The sequence below is a fragment of the Xenopus tropicalis genome, chromosome 9, assembly GCF_000004195.4.
Source record: "Xenopus tropicalis strain Nigerian chromosome 9, UCB_Xtro_10.0, whole genome shotgun sequence".
Lineage (NCBI taxonomy): Eukaryota > Metazoa > Chordata > Amphibia > Anura > Pipidae > Xenopus > Xenopus tropicalis.
The window spans coordinates 68,422,855-68,438,782 of record NC_030685.2 but is presented as its reverse complement, the minus strand read 5'-3'; the positions used below and the strand labels follow the sequence as shown (position 1 = coordinate 68,438,782).

Genomic DNA, 15,928 nt, shown 5'->3' with positions numbered 1-15,928 from the left:
AATTAAGGGCTGCCCCCTGGGATCATAGGACTCACAGTGCACACAAACAAGCCAAGGCACACATACATGCTAGGCCCCATCAGCCAATGAATGGACAGAGTTCTGCCTTTTGCTTCTGCACTTGTAATAGTTAGGGCTGCAATTATTTCCTGTCATGTGATCTCTGAGGGAATACACAGCCCATTACTAAATGGTGGATAAAGGTAAAAGAGGTAAAAGGGCAATATTTAATGATATATATATATATATATATATATTCCAGTTTGGCGAGATTCTTAGTGGATTAAATTTTTAAAAATCGTCTGTTTTCGCCCTTAACCTTCTGTCCTGCTTTCGTCTTCTGATTTTGAGCTGCATTTCTCCAGTGGGATTCATGGGGGCGACAGGCCCAGGAGCATTTGCATCCCCTGTAGTTACACCACTCATTCAAGGAGCTGATATATTTGTTTACAGAGAGAGAGGAATATGTTTAGAACTGACCAGAGAACCATCAGATGACTTTTCTTTGTTCACTAAATTCATTTTCTGAGCAGCACAACATCACAGGAATTTTCTCAGTCTACTCAGTTGAAATGAACAGTAGGTGGTGCTGTTTCTTAATGTCATTATATTAGCAATGTAAAAACTGCTGTCTCAAAAAGTAGAAATCATGTAAATCAGAGTGACCACATCACTGGAAAATTCAGGCACATGTCTAATAAATACATGTTTATTTAAAATAAACTGCAATCAGTTCAGCCCTGCTAGCTGGATTTTTTAGATGTGTTCCTGAAATTTTTTTAAGTGATCTGGTCACCCTATGTAAGGGCTCATACAGAGAACAGGTATGGCTGTGCCTGGCTGTGCTCTCTACCACAGGGCAGAAGTACAGGGCCCCAATGCAGACTGCGCCCTTAACACCTCCCTGAACTCCTATCCCGTTAGGGGTGGGGAATATTTACATGGCACCCATGCCTACCCCATATACAGAGCGCTCATGGAGGCAACTGCAGATTTCACAGCAATTCATTTTTGTCAGGAAGGCAGGGTGCAAAGTAGAATGGCAGTTTGCACCCGGTTTCAGGGCCGGAACTAGGGGTAGGCAGAAGAGGCACCTGGCTATGGTGCAATGATGAGGGGGCACCAGGCAGGCATCTGCCTACCCCTATCCTGCACTCTCTTACCCCCAATGCTGCTTGTCATCATATGGCACCAGCGCTGGATTTATCATCAGGACCGGCCCCATTCATGCCTTCCCCCAGCGTGTGAATTCACGCATTCATTTAACCTTACATACAGAGCAGTGGGGAGAGGTCCCGATTTCTCCATATGTCAGCAAAATTTCCTAAATTTGTGCCACCCTAGGCCCGGGCCTGTGTGGCACCCCTACAACATCACTGCACATGGGGGGAGGGTGTAGGGGCAAGACGGCTGGACAAATTGCCTAGGGTGCCTGGCCAGCATGGCCCTCCTCTACCCAGTTTTACACTTTCCATACTGACTTCCCAGTGGTAACAGACCCCTCCTGTGTATAACACTGGAAATAATGTCCCTTCCATCATGCCTGGACTGGGATTCAAAATGACCCTTAGAATTTTTAAATACACCCAGGAGGCCCAAACAGCCCCCACCAACCCACTATATAGTGACTGTCTATAGCATCTTACAGCAGCCCCTCTGGCATTTGCCAGAACCCACAGATTGCCATCCCAGGCCTGCCCCCTATTGTAAAATATTTCCATGGCCATATAAAGGCAGAAGGCTGTACATTGATAGAACATACAGGGATCAGTGAAATTATATATATATATATATATATATATATATATATATATAAAATACAGTTACATTTAAGTGCAAAATGCTAAGAAGCTAGAGGAAAGAGGACCCTGCCCCATAGAGCTTACAACCTAAATTAGGTGTAAATGTGTTATTGTTCTAGCCCCCCATTTAGTTTCATCATTTGGATGACAGCCCCCAGTCCATGGCTGCGTTGCTAAGCGATATCAGCGCTGGGACCAGAGTCGCATAGTCGGAGAGCGCATTAATAAAGGAGTCCATGGCTGAGACGACTGTCTGTGACCTTCGGGGGTGACAGTGTAGGAGAAGAGGGAGGGGAGGGTGCGATAGTCGCGCTTGGGGAAACAGCTGAGATACCAAAATAGGATGAGACTTCCCTCCCCCTCCTACTGCAGCCCGATCCATTGCAATTCCCTGAGCGCCGCTTATTCCAAACATGGGCATCAAGGTACCGGGACTGTCAGCCGGCGGGCTCCCTCTCTAACACTCCCAGCCGGCGGGCTCCCTCTCTAACACTCCCAGCCGGCGGGCTCCCTCTCTAACACTCCCAGCCGGGCCGGGACCCCTCCATGTGCAGGTGGGTAGTGGCTCCATTCAGCTGGTACTGGGGCAAACACTGCGACTGTGGGCTCTCTAGTACTTTGCGCCATGCAGGCAGTGATACATGGATCATTAGGCGCACAATGCGATGCTAGGGGGCTGCACATGTACTATGCCAGTTAGTATAATCATGGGTATATACACTGCAGGTTAGTCGTTTTGATAGTAACGGGAGCATGAACTTGGTGCAAATATACATGATGCAAATGTGTAGCAATATTCCTTAGCAGCCAATCTGCAAGCAGCTTTTATTTCTCTAGTGCACTTAGAATGAATGACAGCAAAAACCTGACTGGTTGCTATGGGTTACTGCAGACCCTTTGTTGGTAAATCTTATTCTAGTCCACTAAAGCAGATTAATGGAGTGAAATAGGACTCAGAGGAATGGATAAATGAGCAAAAGTGCATGATCCATAGCAACCAAATGAGAAATTTTCATTCATTCGTCTAAATTGCATGAAGTTGCCCAAAGCTAATTGCTCAGTTGCTGCCACAGATCATTGATCTGATGTATATGAAAATGAGCCACTGTGATTTTTATAGGAGATCCCTTAAAGAAGATTTGGGACCCTGGGCATTGCCCATTTACCATGGCTCTATACCATAAAGCTGCAGGTATGGCAGAGATTCAGGCTAAGCCCTCAAGCTGACAGATCGCTGCTAATCCTTGCACGGACTATAGAGCAATCAATAGCAATGGATTTAGAGTCATTTTTGTCCCTGTGTTTTACTTATGTAACCAGTGGTGCTATTCACTGCTGGAGGGAAGGCATTGTTCAGGCAAAGGAGGAATAACTGTGCAAGCTCTGTATGGGTAGATATTTATATACAGAGAGACATTAGGATGTGTGAAAAGATCAATATATATAGAGCAGTAAAGACTAAATAATGTTCTCCAAATATTGAACCATGTCCACTAATCCCAGTACTTGGCATTTGTTCTGTTTGCTGTATAAACAAGATGCTCAGTCGTAAGCAGTTAATTCCTTGTGATGCACTGATCCCCCCTGAGACAATGGAAAGCTTTCAGCCCGGTGTGTGTGTTTCTTTCCAGCAATGTCACTGAAGGACCAGGACGATTACTGCTTTGTTTACAACGATGCCTCTCACCACGTGGATTTCCTGGAGGCCTTTCGGACATTTTACAAAGAAGGTCTGTTCACAGATGTCACCTTGGTGAGTTCCTCAGGGGAGATCTTCCGCTGTCACAAAGCCGCCCTGGCCGCCTGCAGCCATTATTTTAAAGTGATGTTTACGGCGGATATGAAGGAAAAGTCTAAGAACCAAATTAAGCTTTCAGGCATTGACCATGCCATCCTTGATTCTCTGTTGAACTATGCCTACACGGCGCAGATCAGGATTACGGCCAGAAACGTGCAGAGCCTTCTTCAAGCGTCTGACCAGCTCCGCTTTGTCTCCGTGAAAGAGGCTTGTGAGCAGTTCCTGGTGAGGCACCTTGATATCGTCAACTGCCTGGGGATGCACTCTTTCGCCGAGTTCCACGTTTGCCCCAACTTGGAGAAGGAGGCCAGAAGGTTAATCGTCTCTCGCTTTGAGGAAGTGTGGACGCAGGATGAATTTGTGGAACTCAGTTTTGAGAAAATGTTGTATATTTTTTCCCAAAATAACCTCAATGTTGGGAAGGAGGAAGCTCTTCTGAGTCCGCTGGTTCGGTGGGTGGCCCATGATACCCAGAAACGAATTGAATACATTCACGACCTACTGGGGTGCATTAAGATCAATATAGATGATATTTATTTCAGGACGTCCCTTGAGCTGCACAAGAAACATCTCCTGAATGAAAACAGGATCCAGTCCTTGCTCTACTACTCTTTAAGGCCCCAAGCACAGGAAGCTTCCAAAAGGTCTACAGCCAACATGTTTGTGGTTGGGGGTTATTATTGGCATCCCCTATCGGAAGTGCATGTGTGGGATCCGGCCAGCGATAACTGGATTCAGGGGGAAGATATGCCAGACCACACCAGGGAAAGCTACAGTGCCACATGTTTAGGTCCAAACATTTATATCACTGGGGGGTACAGAACCGATAACATAGAAGCACTGAATACTGTGTGGATCTACAATGTTGAAAGGGATGAATGGACAGAAGGATGTCCCATGCTCCAAGCGCGGTATTACCACTGCTCTGTTACCTTGGGTGGGTGTGTTTATGCCCTGGGAGGCTATAGAAAAGGAGCTCCTTCCCAGGAAGCGGAATTCTATGACCCACTAAAAAAGAGCTGGATCCCCATTGCTAACATGGTAAAAGGTAGGTGGGCACCTGTTGTCTGTTAGTGTTATGGCATGCAATAATCCTGTGACCACTTATAATTGTGATATTTTCTCTCTGGGGAAGTAATAAATGCCATAAGTTGAATATCAGATGGCATCTCCAATAAGACTGCATTCTGTGTCCTGTTCTTTGTGCCTCATTTAGATTTTAGCTTAGGGAATGACCTTCCTCCTTCTGGATCAGCACAGCTTGATAAAATCTCTTCTAGCAATTTATCAGTTTCCATCAGGAATCACAGATTAAGGGTGGCACCCACATGGTATTTCACCAGTCTAGCTGAAAGCACTAGCTAAAAACCAGGTATACAGTAAGTTTACCTGCAGGTAAATGTTCTGCCCAGTCACATCCCCAGCATGCCAAGCCATGCCCTGATCTCCCCAATATATGCTCCCATTCCAGCCAGCTTCCCCATATCTACTTGGACCTGTCCCCAATCCTCCAAATGTTGTTATCCCATTCAGGGCTGCATCTACCATATAGGCACTGTGCCAAGGGTGGCAGCTTTAGATGGGTTGCCCCCCAGATACCTGGTAGAAAGAAAAAATCCCCCCAGTTCCCACTGGACACTTCCCTAAATCTTGTGGCAGAAGTGAGGGGGGGGGGTACCTGTAGCCCCTTAGATTGGTGCTTGTGTAGAACAGAAGGGCCATCTGTGCACATACCAATTGTGGAAGGAGCAGGGGTGCACTCTTCCTACTAGGGTGCTGACCTTAGTACAACCCTGATCCCATCCCCTTATGTTACCATCAGATTTTATTTTTTATCTGATATGAACCTGAATAAGAATGTGTCACTTTCACTTTAAATGTTATGCCTTGCCGAAACAAGAATTCTTCATTTTAATTATTGCTTGGAAAAATAATCTTAGTTACCTGACAACAAATTCTTGCAGCCATGGAAACAAAATATAAACCACTTTACATCCTTCCATTAGATCTAAAAATACCCTTAGTAGGGCTCTGCGCATAAACTCATGTTAGTAAATCCTTTCCCAGTGGGTGCAAGTACGGGTACCAAATAAACTCTCTGTTTATCTGCCCAACTGCTAATAACCCTTTCTGCCCCACAGGAAAGAGCTTTGTATGTAGGATTGTCATGTTCTGTAACACAGTAGTGTTATTGTACTCTAGTACAGCAGAAATGCACACAATTAGCTTCTCCCTGGGGCACATTTCTGGCTTGTGTTTTCCTATAGATTCAGCTTATAAAGCCATGTTAGGTACTAAACCCTGCGATGGGCTCCTTCTGACTATGGGCACGCATCTAGCTGGCCACTTGACCAGTAAAAGCCCGGCCATTGTCAGTGTTAACAGGGAAGTCAATTTTATTTCACAAAAAGTGGCACTATTAACTTTAGCTTGTGGTGACTGGGACAAATATGGCGTGTGTATTACAAATATATTAATGGAGACGCATTGTGTAAAAAACAAGATTGTGCCAGTGCATTATACTCAAAAGATAGAATAAAGGTGCTGAGAAAAGTAGTGTTTTGGGCTAATTTACAGAAATTTTTTCCAAGAATCCTACTAGCCCTGCCCATCTGTCCCACTTCCTGTTGCCTCTTCCCCAGGCTGCGGCACTCAGCACACTGACTGTAGGATAGGAACCAATCAGCAGCTGATAGGAGATTAAAGCCTACGTTACCTGTGTGACTGCAAGGACTGTGATGGGCTATCCCCCTTCTACTGTGCTTCTGGCAGGGACCATTAGGACACGACCGCCCAATGTGAAACCAGCACCATATTATATTCATTATTTTCTAAAAGTTTAGGGGGGGTTGCACTTATGCTATGTGTCTCCTTTAAATCTAACTATACTACATATAGAGTTGTGCAGTGGTGTAACTAGATGTTATTGGGCCCCACAGCAAATATAATAAAGGGCCCCAGTAAAGGTGGCCATACACGTTAAGATCTGGTCAGATGGCGAGCCACCTTCAGGTGGGTGATATCGGGCGAATTTAGGCTAATTCGGTCATTTGGCCCTGGGTCCAAATGATCGTGTTAAAACAATGGTAATGGGCGCAGTCGGTTCGGGGACCGCATCAACGAGCCCATGCTGTCCTTGATCCCGTCGTTGGTGCCCCTACATGGGCCAATAAGCACCCGAGTTGGTCCAAGGGACCGATATCGGCAGCTAGAATCGGCCCTGTATGGCCACCTTAAGTTGATCAATTCTACCAAGATATATTAAAGTAACATTAACATTTTTTAAGTAAAAAATATATTCTACCCTGCTCCAATAATTGCCCTATACTTCCCAGCGTTTATTATTTTAAATGCTTTATTAGAAGATACCTTGTAAAAACGTTGCATCCGGTCATTTCAAATACGGCGATACAGCAATCTTCCCTCTGCACAATCCACTATGCGACGATCGTCATCTCCTCCTAGCCCGACTCCTCCCATACAGAAGGAAGGCTAGGAGGAGATGTCAATCGTCGCATAGTGGATTCTGCATCTTCTGGATCACCGTATCGCTGTATTTAAAAAATGCAACGTTTTTACAAGGTATTTTCTAATAAAAAAACCGAAGTGATGCATAGTGTTCTCCACAGGCGGTTGTCTTTGTTGCCAGTGGAAAGGAATTTAGGAGTGATTAGTCACTCACGGTAGCAGAGATCTATCGCGGGTGACTAAATCGCTCCATGGGACATTAACAGTGGAATGGTGGAGTCCCTACTCCACTTGTGAGCTTTTCCAGCCTGGTGACCAAAAATAACTGTTTCAGAAGTTCTCATAAATCTCCTTCCACAAACCTGTCGAGTTAAGATCAGACTTGGATAGTGCTGAACCAGATTTATGTTCTTTAAATAAGGCAGGCCCTCACTGTTGATTGTAATGCCATGACTGAAACATCCCTTCAAATGAAGTCAGGATCCTAGAGGTTCACATACTTTTGCCAGCCACAAATATGTAACTTTGTATCATTTTCCTTAATAAATAAATGAACATGTATTATGTTTTATGAGGTTCCTATTATCTAGTTTTACATAAGGAGAAATAATTAAAATTTAAAAGAAACCACAACCTTCCGAGCACCTCTGTAGCTGCGTTTCTTTGGGTAGATGTATCATGTAGAGTGTGGTACATAGCTTGTAGACTCTAAAGGCTGGAATGCATAGGCATACAATATATTGTATAACTGAATATAATGCACCCCTATCAGCTGTTCCTTTGCCCTGTACCTGGGCTGAGAATGCAGAGTACCACAGGGGATTGGTGTCCACCATGTCTGCCTGTATCACATCCTCTGTAAAGGCTTCCAGTTGTTGACCACTGAAAAGAAGCTTGTGCACTGGAAGCCAACTGGGTCCCAGTTTTTAGTGTGTATGCGCAGTATTCGATGCCTGCCTACACACTGGACATAACAAAGCCATGGCGGCTACCAACCCCACTGCTCTACTCTTCTCAGGCCAGGTATGGGACAAGGTGGCATCTGATGGCCCATTGTGGCATAGTGGTGGTTTCTTCTTTAACTAAACTGGCCAATGGCTTTATAGCATGGGCAGCTAAAATTGCTAGATTAAGATGTGATAGTTGGTGCTAATATTTATGTTGCCATCTGTCCTAGGTCACCAGTTATCCAATCAACTGACTCAAATGCCAAGCAATCAAATCTGAGCCAGAGTGGCCCACCACTATTTTATACCTAGCCTATAACCTGCATATTTGGCTATTTATTTAAGCCCTAAAAGAACTGTTCCACCGTGCAATGAAGATAAGTTAAGTATATGCATTTCTATGTGTAACAGGTGTTGGAAATGCGACTGCCTGCGTATTGCGAGATGTCATTTACGTGAGTGGAGGTCATTACGGCTACCGGGGAAGCTGTACCTATGATAAAATCCAGAGCTTTCATGCTGATGTCAATGAATGGAGCATTTTAACAGTTTGTCCGCATCCAGGTAAATTTAACTCCGATTCCCAGCATGCAGTGCAAAAGCAAAATCTTATTACAACCACACAACAACTTAACCTGGCTTTAGAAGCAAGAACTTTCTTGGGAAAAACTCCCTTGTCTGTTCAATTATGCAATTTAGACAAAATATTAGAAGTCACCGAGGAGCTCCACGACAAATAAAGGCACGAGGCATGGACCCCTGAGGTGACTTCTAATACAGGTATAGGACCCATTATCCAGAATGCTCGGGACCAAGGGTATTCCAGATAAGGGGTCTTTCCGTAATTTGGATCTCCATACCTTAGGTCTACTAAAAAATGTATAAAACATTAATTAAACCCAATAGGATTGTTTTGCCTCCAATAAGGATTATTTATATCTTAGTTGGGATCAATTACAAGGTACTGTTTTATTATTACAGAGTAAAGGAGATCAGTTTTAAAATTCTGAATTATTTGATTATAATGGAGTCTATGGGAGACGGGCTTTCTGGATAATGGGTTTCCGGATACAATAGATGATACATTATTAATTATAATAAACAAGTATCAGTGAGTCATGTGATAGAAATTACAACACTAAGCACTGTTTATAACTGATGACATAACTAAGCACCAATATAATTTACAGGATATTCATGGCTCTTATGAATTTTATATATATATATATTCCTCCTTCTATAAGAATAAGGTGAGTTTGCATAATGATGTACCCCCTATGGTAAATTATAAGGCTATTAGAAGTCACCAAGGAGCTCCATCACCATGTAAAGGTACAAGGCTATAGGCTGTTGTTTTTCTACTGATCATGGAACTCCATGGTTTCACCTAATATTCTCTTATTTTACTGTAGAAGATACAATATTTCTTTTGATGCACAAATTTCAATGAGCCATGTAACTAGTGACATCACAAAAAAGCCAATGATGAATGATGACATCACTAAGTAGAGGTGAGGGGTAAACATGCTGTTCTTGTCATTTTTTCATGATTTTTTGGCCATGTGATTTAACATGCGTGTATCTGAAGTGATACCTTTATTATTATTTTCTCCTGAAGAATACGGGCTGTGTTCCATTGCACTGCAAAATAAGCTGTACTTGGTCGGAGGGCAGACCACCACGACAGACTGCTACGATCTGGAGAGCAACGAGTGGACAGAGAAGTCTCCCACCATGGAGCGCAGAATGGAATGTGGGGCTGTGGTCATGAATGGATTTATATACATCACAGGGGGTTACTCTTATTCTAAAGGCACCTACCTCCAGAGTATAGAGAAGTACAGCCCCGACCTGGACAAATGGGAGTTAGTGGGAAACCTTCCCAGCCCAATGCGATCTCATGGATGCGTCTGTGTATATAATGTATAGCAGGATCTTTAAAGAAAACAGAACACTCCCGAAGTTTAGTCCCACAGGAACCAGCTAGAAAAGACTTTGCATGCAATATTTACCTTGGGTCCCACGACTCAAGGGGGATTATGAAATTAAAGGCAATAAGTTTGCTAAGGAGCAGTAACCCATAGCAACCAATCAGCAGGTAGCATTTACTGATCACCTTTTAAAAACAACCATTGTATTGGGCTAACTGGGTTCCTTTTATTACATATGGGGAAAGGTGAGAAGCACACATTGCACATTGTAAGATTTTTAAATAATATAATTTTTTTTTATTATTTGTATCAGGGACAGCCATCCTCTTCCCCTTCAGCCGATATATGCTGTATAGAAATAAAATGCTTCCCTGTGAAAATGAATGTTTCAGTGTAATATCAAATAAACTGTTAAAAGGAAATGCAAACCCCCAAATAAGGGTTTACATTCCCTTATAAAATCAACAGCTTTTATTGAACTGAATTGTTTTAAACTCTAAACTGAATGAACCCACTGTTGTTCTGCACTGATACTGCTAATACTTTCTACTGCTAATAGTTCTTTTGTGTTGGTGGCTGTACCTTGTCAGCAACCCAAAACACTTGTTAATCATTTTTGTATTTACTGTAATGTCTTGTCAGTTTGTACACAATAAACGTTTTGTAATGCTCTTGTATAGGAGTATGTGCCCATTTCTGTTTGAGCCCAGTCCATATTATTCTCCCTTTATGAGCACAAACACAGGTGTGGTGCCTTGTGGTACTGTTCATCCATACGTACCTGAATAACAAACACAAATGTTGGTGTGTGTGTAGTGTTTCCTGGATGTCCATGGCCATGGGAATAAGGCAAGTATCGTGTTGGCTGAATACTCTTTTCGAAATATAGTAGAAATAACTGTGTGCTCTTCTAATGAAAGGGTGATATCCAAATAATTAAGGAAGGAGGAATTAATTTCAAAGGTGAACTTGAGATTATATGTGTTGGTATTAATGAATGAGATGAAATCTACAAATTGATCTGTGGTACCCGACCATATCACTATGATATCATCCATGTAGCGACCATAGTATTCAAAATGTGATTGAAAGGTGTTATTATTAAAGATATGTTTCTCTTCCCACCATCCAAGGAAGAGATTTGCGTAGGAAGGTGCAATTTCGCTCCCATCGCGGTACCACAACTCTGTAAGTGGTACTTTTTGTCAAAGGTAAAGAAATTGTGGGTTAGCAAAAAATGGATGGCATTTAAAATAAAAGTGATCAAATTTTCATCATACGTGCTATAAAGAGTGAGATGATGTTTTATGGCCTCTAGGCCTAAATGATGTGGTATGCAAGAATATAAAGATACAACATCGACAGATGCCCATTTAGAAACCTCTTTTTTCCAAGAAAAATTATAAGGTATGTATAAGGTGTCCACTGTCCTTTAAGTAGCTCGGAAGTCTAAGTACAAAGGGGTTGTAAGAAAGTCTACAAATTCGCATAAATTCTCACCTAGGGAACCAATCAGCACTCATTGGTCAATTGTTTTGATCTACAGTCTTTGATCAGTAGAATTCCCATTGGTGAATTTTCTAGCATCTATAATTACATTTTTAGCAACTTCTATAGCAACTAGGGGGCGCAGTGGGACAGTGTTATGGTAGGGTTTACAACCCCTTTAATTTATAGCAGCGCCCTCTTGTGTTTGAATGTAAACATGTTCTGCCCACTTCATCCATGGTGTAAGAAAGCCAATCTGAGCATGGCAGAATAGCTACTACCCACGCTGCAGGAACTGTGTGCAAGCCCAAACTTGGATACAGAATAGACCTGGCATTTCAAGTACACAGAGGCCCAAACAGGCCCACTAAATAATGACTGTCTATGGCATGATACAGCAGCCCCTCTGCATTTGACAGAATCCACAGATTGCCTGACTGGGTGCCACAAATGTGTTTGCCATTGAAAGGAATGAGGAACAGGCAGTGGTGGGGAAGGGATCAGTGAGCCAGTAATCCTCTCCTGCTTATCTGTATTTCTATAGCACAGGCCAAGTGTGGCTGAAATGCTGCTCTCCCTGGGACAGCAGGAGCCTATTGTCCAGTTGCAGAATGCTGTCCCTGACGGAAGACCTTGCACTTCCAGTGACATAGTGGCAGGGCCCCACAATATACTCTTAATAAAGGTATTTTATCTGTGACTGCTGGTAGCTGCTCTGCATCATCATATTTCTTTTGGGGTTTAAATCAGAAGGTAAAAAGATGCACACCCATACAAATCTGGCCAGGTCGTATTAGCTCCAGCCTTTGCTGGTATTTAACCATCCCTAGTATGGTGATCATGTTGCTGGACATGCATTCTATTCATAGGGCAAATAAGCAATTAAAATTCAGGCTGACGACAAATGTATTCATCTTATGTAACATCTCTAATGTTACAGTATGTACATCTTTATTACACTACCCCCAAAGTTCTACTGCACCCCTCAGCAGTCCCCATGTGTCAGACCCTGGCCATGCATCATACATTCTGCAGATTGGATTTTCGGGTTAATTAAAATCCATTTGTATGGTGTCTGTTTTAGGACATCCTGTGGCATTTTAGCGCTGCTCCTTATGGATACAGTAACTACAGTTCAGATTGTCTAATTGGACACCTTGGACTGAACCTTTGCCTGGTGGTCTGGGCACCCAAGATTTGGCCATTTGACTGACTATAAGGGGTCTAGGGTCTCATTTACTATTAGTAGACACTTACTTAGGTGCTAAATTATGTTTGTAAATTCTCAGCTCACTATTGTGCAAAGGAATCCTGTACTTTATACTTGCCATTAACCAGACATTAGGGCCAGGATTCTGTCTCACACTGCACGACATGTAAAAGAATGACCATGCCCACTGTCTTAATGCCCATGATGCATTATTTACAAATGGGCATAGAACTTGCACTTATATTCTAGCATTGCTTGTGTTTAGTGGCAAACATCATTGTAGTGGGCAAAAATAAACATGGTGACTTGCACAGATATTTGTGTACTCAGCACGTTTCCCACATTTATAAAGGAGCCCTTTTGTGTTTATTTAATAACATTCTGTCTGTAATTTTCTAAATATTTTCACCTTTACAGAACTAATCCAAAACTGATTTTGAATATGTGACAATACATGAACTTGCTAATGTGTGTGAGCCTCCGGTGGAGTTCATTGCCACTGTAGAGATGCACGACCAACCAGCACCATTAATGGGTAAGTGTGATCAAAAAGAAACTAATATGCACCTGTATTGTTTATACTAAGGGGGAGATTTATCAATGGTCTAGTTTGATGTTTTTCCGCGATTTGAGTTTTATGCGCTAAAAAGAATTTGAATAATGTTTCAAAAACTTGAATGTCTGGTATTTAGTAGGTGCATAAAAACAAACTTGTAAAATGTAAAAATTCACCATCTAAAAGCTGCGGTATATGGAAATCTCATTTCACTCTCTACTGAGCTCTCTGAGGAACCTCGGACAGGAAGAAGCCATTTCTGCCAAGCTCCACCAGGCGTCTCATCCGCAAACCAATCCAGAAATTACAAGAAATGATGAAAGGGTGCGCAGAAGAGCTTAATCTGATTAAAAAGAAGAGTCTTCCATGGGCGAAGCTGCATTCAAAAGTAATTTCAGATAAAATGGTTTATGGTGGCCCCCTACCCTGGAGGTAGTGCTGGGCGGTATACCGGTTTTTTTAAAAAAAACGGTATGAGTTTTAAACATACCGCTATACCGGTATGCGCGCCTCCTGCTGTTTTTCTCCAATCACATCCGGGTTGCGCCCATGCGTACGTGACGTCGGCGCGCATGTGACGTCAGCGTGCACGCGACGTCGCTAGGACGCATCGCTGGAGCTGGAGGAACCACAAGTTGGGTAAGTTCTGCTGGGGGGTTGTGGCTGGGGTTGTGGTTGGGGGGCTGGGGGGGTTGTGGGGGCTGGGGGGGTTGTGGTTGGGGGGGCTGGGGGGGTTGTGGCTGGGGTTGGGGGGGTTGTGGCTGGGGTTGAGGGGGCTGACTGGGGGGGTTGTGGCTGGGGTTGGGGGGGCTGGGGGGGTTGTGGTTGGGGTTGGGGGGGTTGCGGCTGGGGTTGGGGGGGTTGGTGTTGGGGTTGTTGGGGGGGGCTGGGGTTGTTGGGGTTGTTGGGGTTGTTGGGGGGGGTGGGGGGCCACCAATATTTATTATTTATTTTTTATTTATATACCGTCAAATACCGTGATACCGATATAATTTTGAAAAATACCGTGATATAAATTTTTGGTCATACCGCCCAGCTCTACCTGGAGGACCTAGGCAAATAAACCTTTTGCCTATTTATTAAACCTAACTTATTATTTGATATGAGAAAAATGTAAATACATAAAAATAAAAAATGCTATTTCTAAAGACTACACCCTTTGTATTTACTTGAAATCTCAGGTGGCATCATAAGGTGCCAACCAACCCTGCAGGGAAACACAAAGAGATACCAACACATTTACATTAAAGCTTACACTTTAAAGGAAGTGCAGGGGTAAGAGAGTTTTATGCTGGTGGCAGCAGGACACAACAAGGGAGCGTGAAAATAAATATATATGCAGGTTTATTGCAGGGATAGAACTAGGGGTAGGCAGTATATGCATGTACCTTAGATGCAACTAGGTGGGTGGGGTGCAATTCCCAGAAAAAAAATTCAGGATTCCATATGCCCCTGCTATCCTTTGTGGTCTCGTGGGTGCAGGATCAGCCTGGTGGTGGCAAGCAAGAAAAATGGCATTAGTATTAGAAATAGTAGAGCAGTGAGGGTGGACTCCTCATTGCCATGCTGAGACAGAAACAGGTATAGATTGAGTCAGCACTCACCATCTCTAATGAAGGCTAATCCATAACTAACTCAAGAACTGTAAACTTTAAACTATACTTTCTTTATGCAGTATAGATTTTGAGGCAGACAAATACCCATTTCATCAAGACATCACCAGTAAACTGAACATCAACAGTATCTGGCATGTTAAAGAGCCCAAGTGTATAAGGGACCAGTTATAACTACAAATATCCTATTATTCAGAAAAGACTCAAGCTTTGTGTAGCTGTATCAGCACTTTTGGGTTAATAGGGCAGTACACTTTACACCAGTACCTCTGACATAATCAAACAGCCCACTAAGACCAACCAGCAACTGGCAGTTCCATTAACTTCATAAAGTGCCTCAAAGGATGTGTTCTTATCTTCTGTGCTGCAAGACTCCCACTGCCGTCTTACTTTTTCCTCGCTGCTCTTTTCCTTTTGCCCGCTTGATGGCCCTAGGTTCTTGCTGGATGCTTTAGGGGCACTGGGGAACAAGGTAAGGATCAAGTGGCAGTGTCCGGTTCCTAATACACAAAAGCAAAAGGTTTTTTATTAAAATGGAAATTCTGGCTCGCACCGAACCCTTCCCTTAGGCTGGCAGAGTAATTCAAACCCTCCCTCATGACAGAACCAACTGAATGAGCTCATGTCAAAAAGGGCAATAATTTCCCCTTTAAATAAAATTATATGTGGTAGAGTAATACTCTGTTTCAGAGGTTTCCATTTAGGTTCAGAAAGCCTCACTGTGGAACTGACCAGAGATTTTTCTTTAGTATTTATATGCCCCTGAAACCTTAAAAGGGGACATACTGGCAACCAATAAATAAAGAAAATAAGTATTTTTGTAATGTACGTTAAAGAAAAATTGTGCAGCATTTTCCTAAAGCCCACTCCCTCTTCTCTACTTACTACTCCCTCACAGAATTACTGGCGGCCGCTGGCTACAGGAATCAGCAGGGTTCTGAGATTCAGATCACAGGAAAGAATTGTGTGTGTAAAACATAACTTAGAGCATGCTGTAAAAAATAGGATTTTGCATAAAAATGGTGCACAACTTTTAATGAAATTACATTCTAAAAAAAGCCTATTTTTTAACAAGGAAAATGAATGCAAATCAATACCGTTACGTATTCAAAATG

At 43.0% G+C, this 15,928-nt stretch overlaps 1 protein-coding gene across 1 annotated transcript; it reads left to right on the top strand.

The window, feature by feature from the left end:
- Positions 1-2,055: 2,055 nt before the first annotated feature.
- Positions 2,056-10,623, top strand: klhl23 (kelch like family member 23). Its single transcript, XM_002934612.5, has 4 exons — positions 2,056-2,356; positions 3,434-4,648; positions 8,427-8,579; positions 9,634-10,623. Exons 2-4 carry the CDS (start codon positions 3,436-3,438, stop codon positions 9,942-9,944), a joined length of 1,677 nt encoding a protein of 558 aa, XP_002934658.2. The 5' UTR covers positions 2,056-2,356; positions 3,434-3,435; the 3' UTR covers positions 9,945-10,623.
- Positions 10,624-15,928: the final 5,305 nt, after the last annotated feature.

What these genes read in the sequence shown, in the direction of transcription:
- klhl23 (XM_002934612.5), top strand. Translation starts at nt 3,436, where the DNA reads ATGTCACTGAAGGACCAGGACGATTACTGCTTTGTTTACAACGATGCC. An exon ending in CATTGCTAACATGGTAAAAG is followed by an intron (nt 4,649 to 8,426) that starts GTAGGTGGGCAC and finishes TATGTGTAACAG; the next exon opens with GTGTTGGAAATGCGACTGCC. An exon ending in AACAGTTTGTCCGCATCCAG is followed by an intron (nt 8,580 to 9,633) that starts GTAAATTTAACT and finishes TTTCTCCTGAAG; the next exon opens with AATACGGGCTGTGTTCCATT.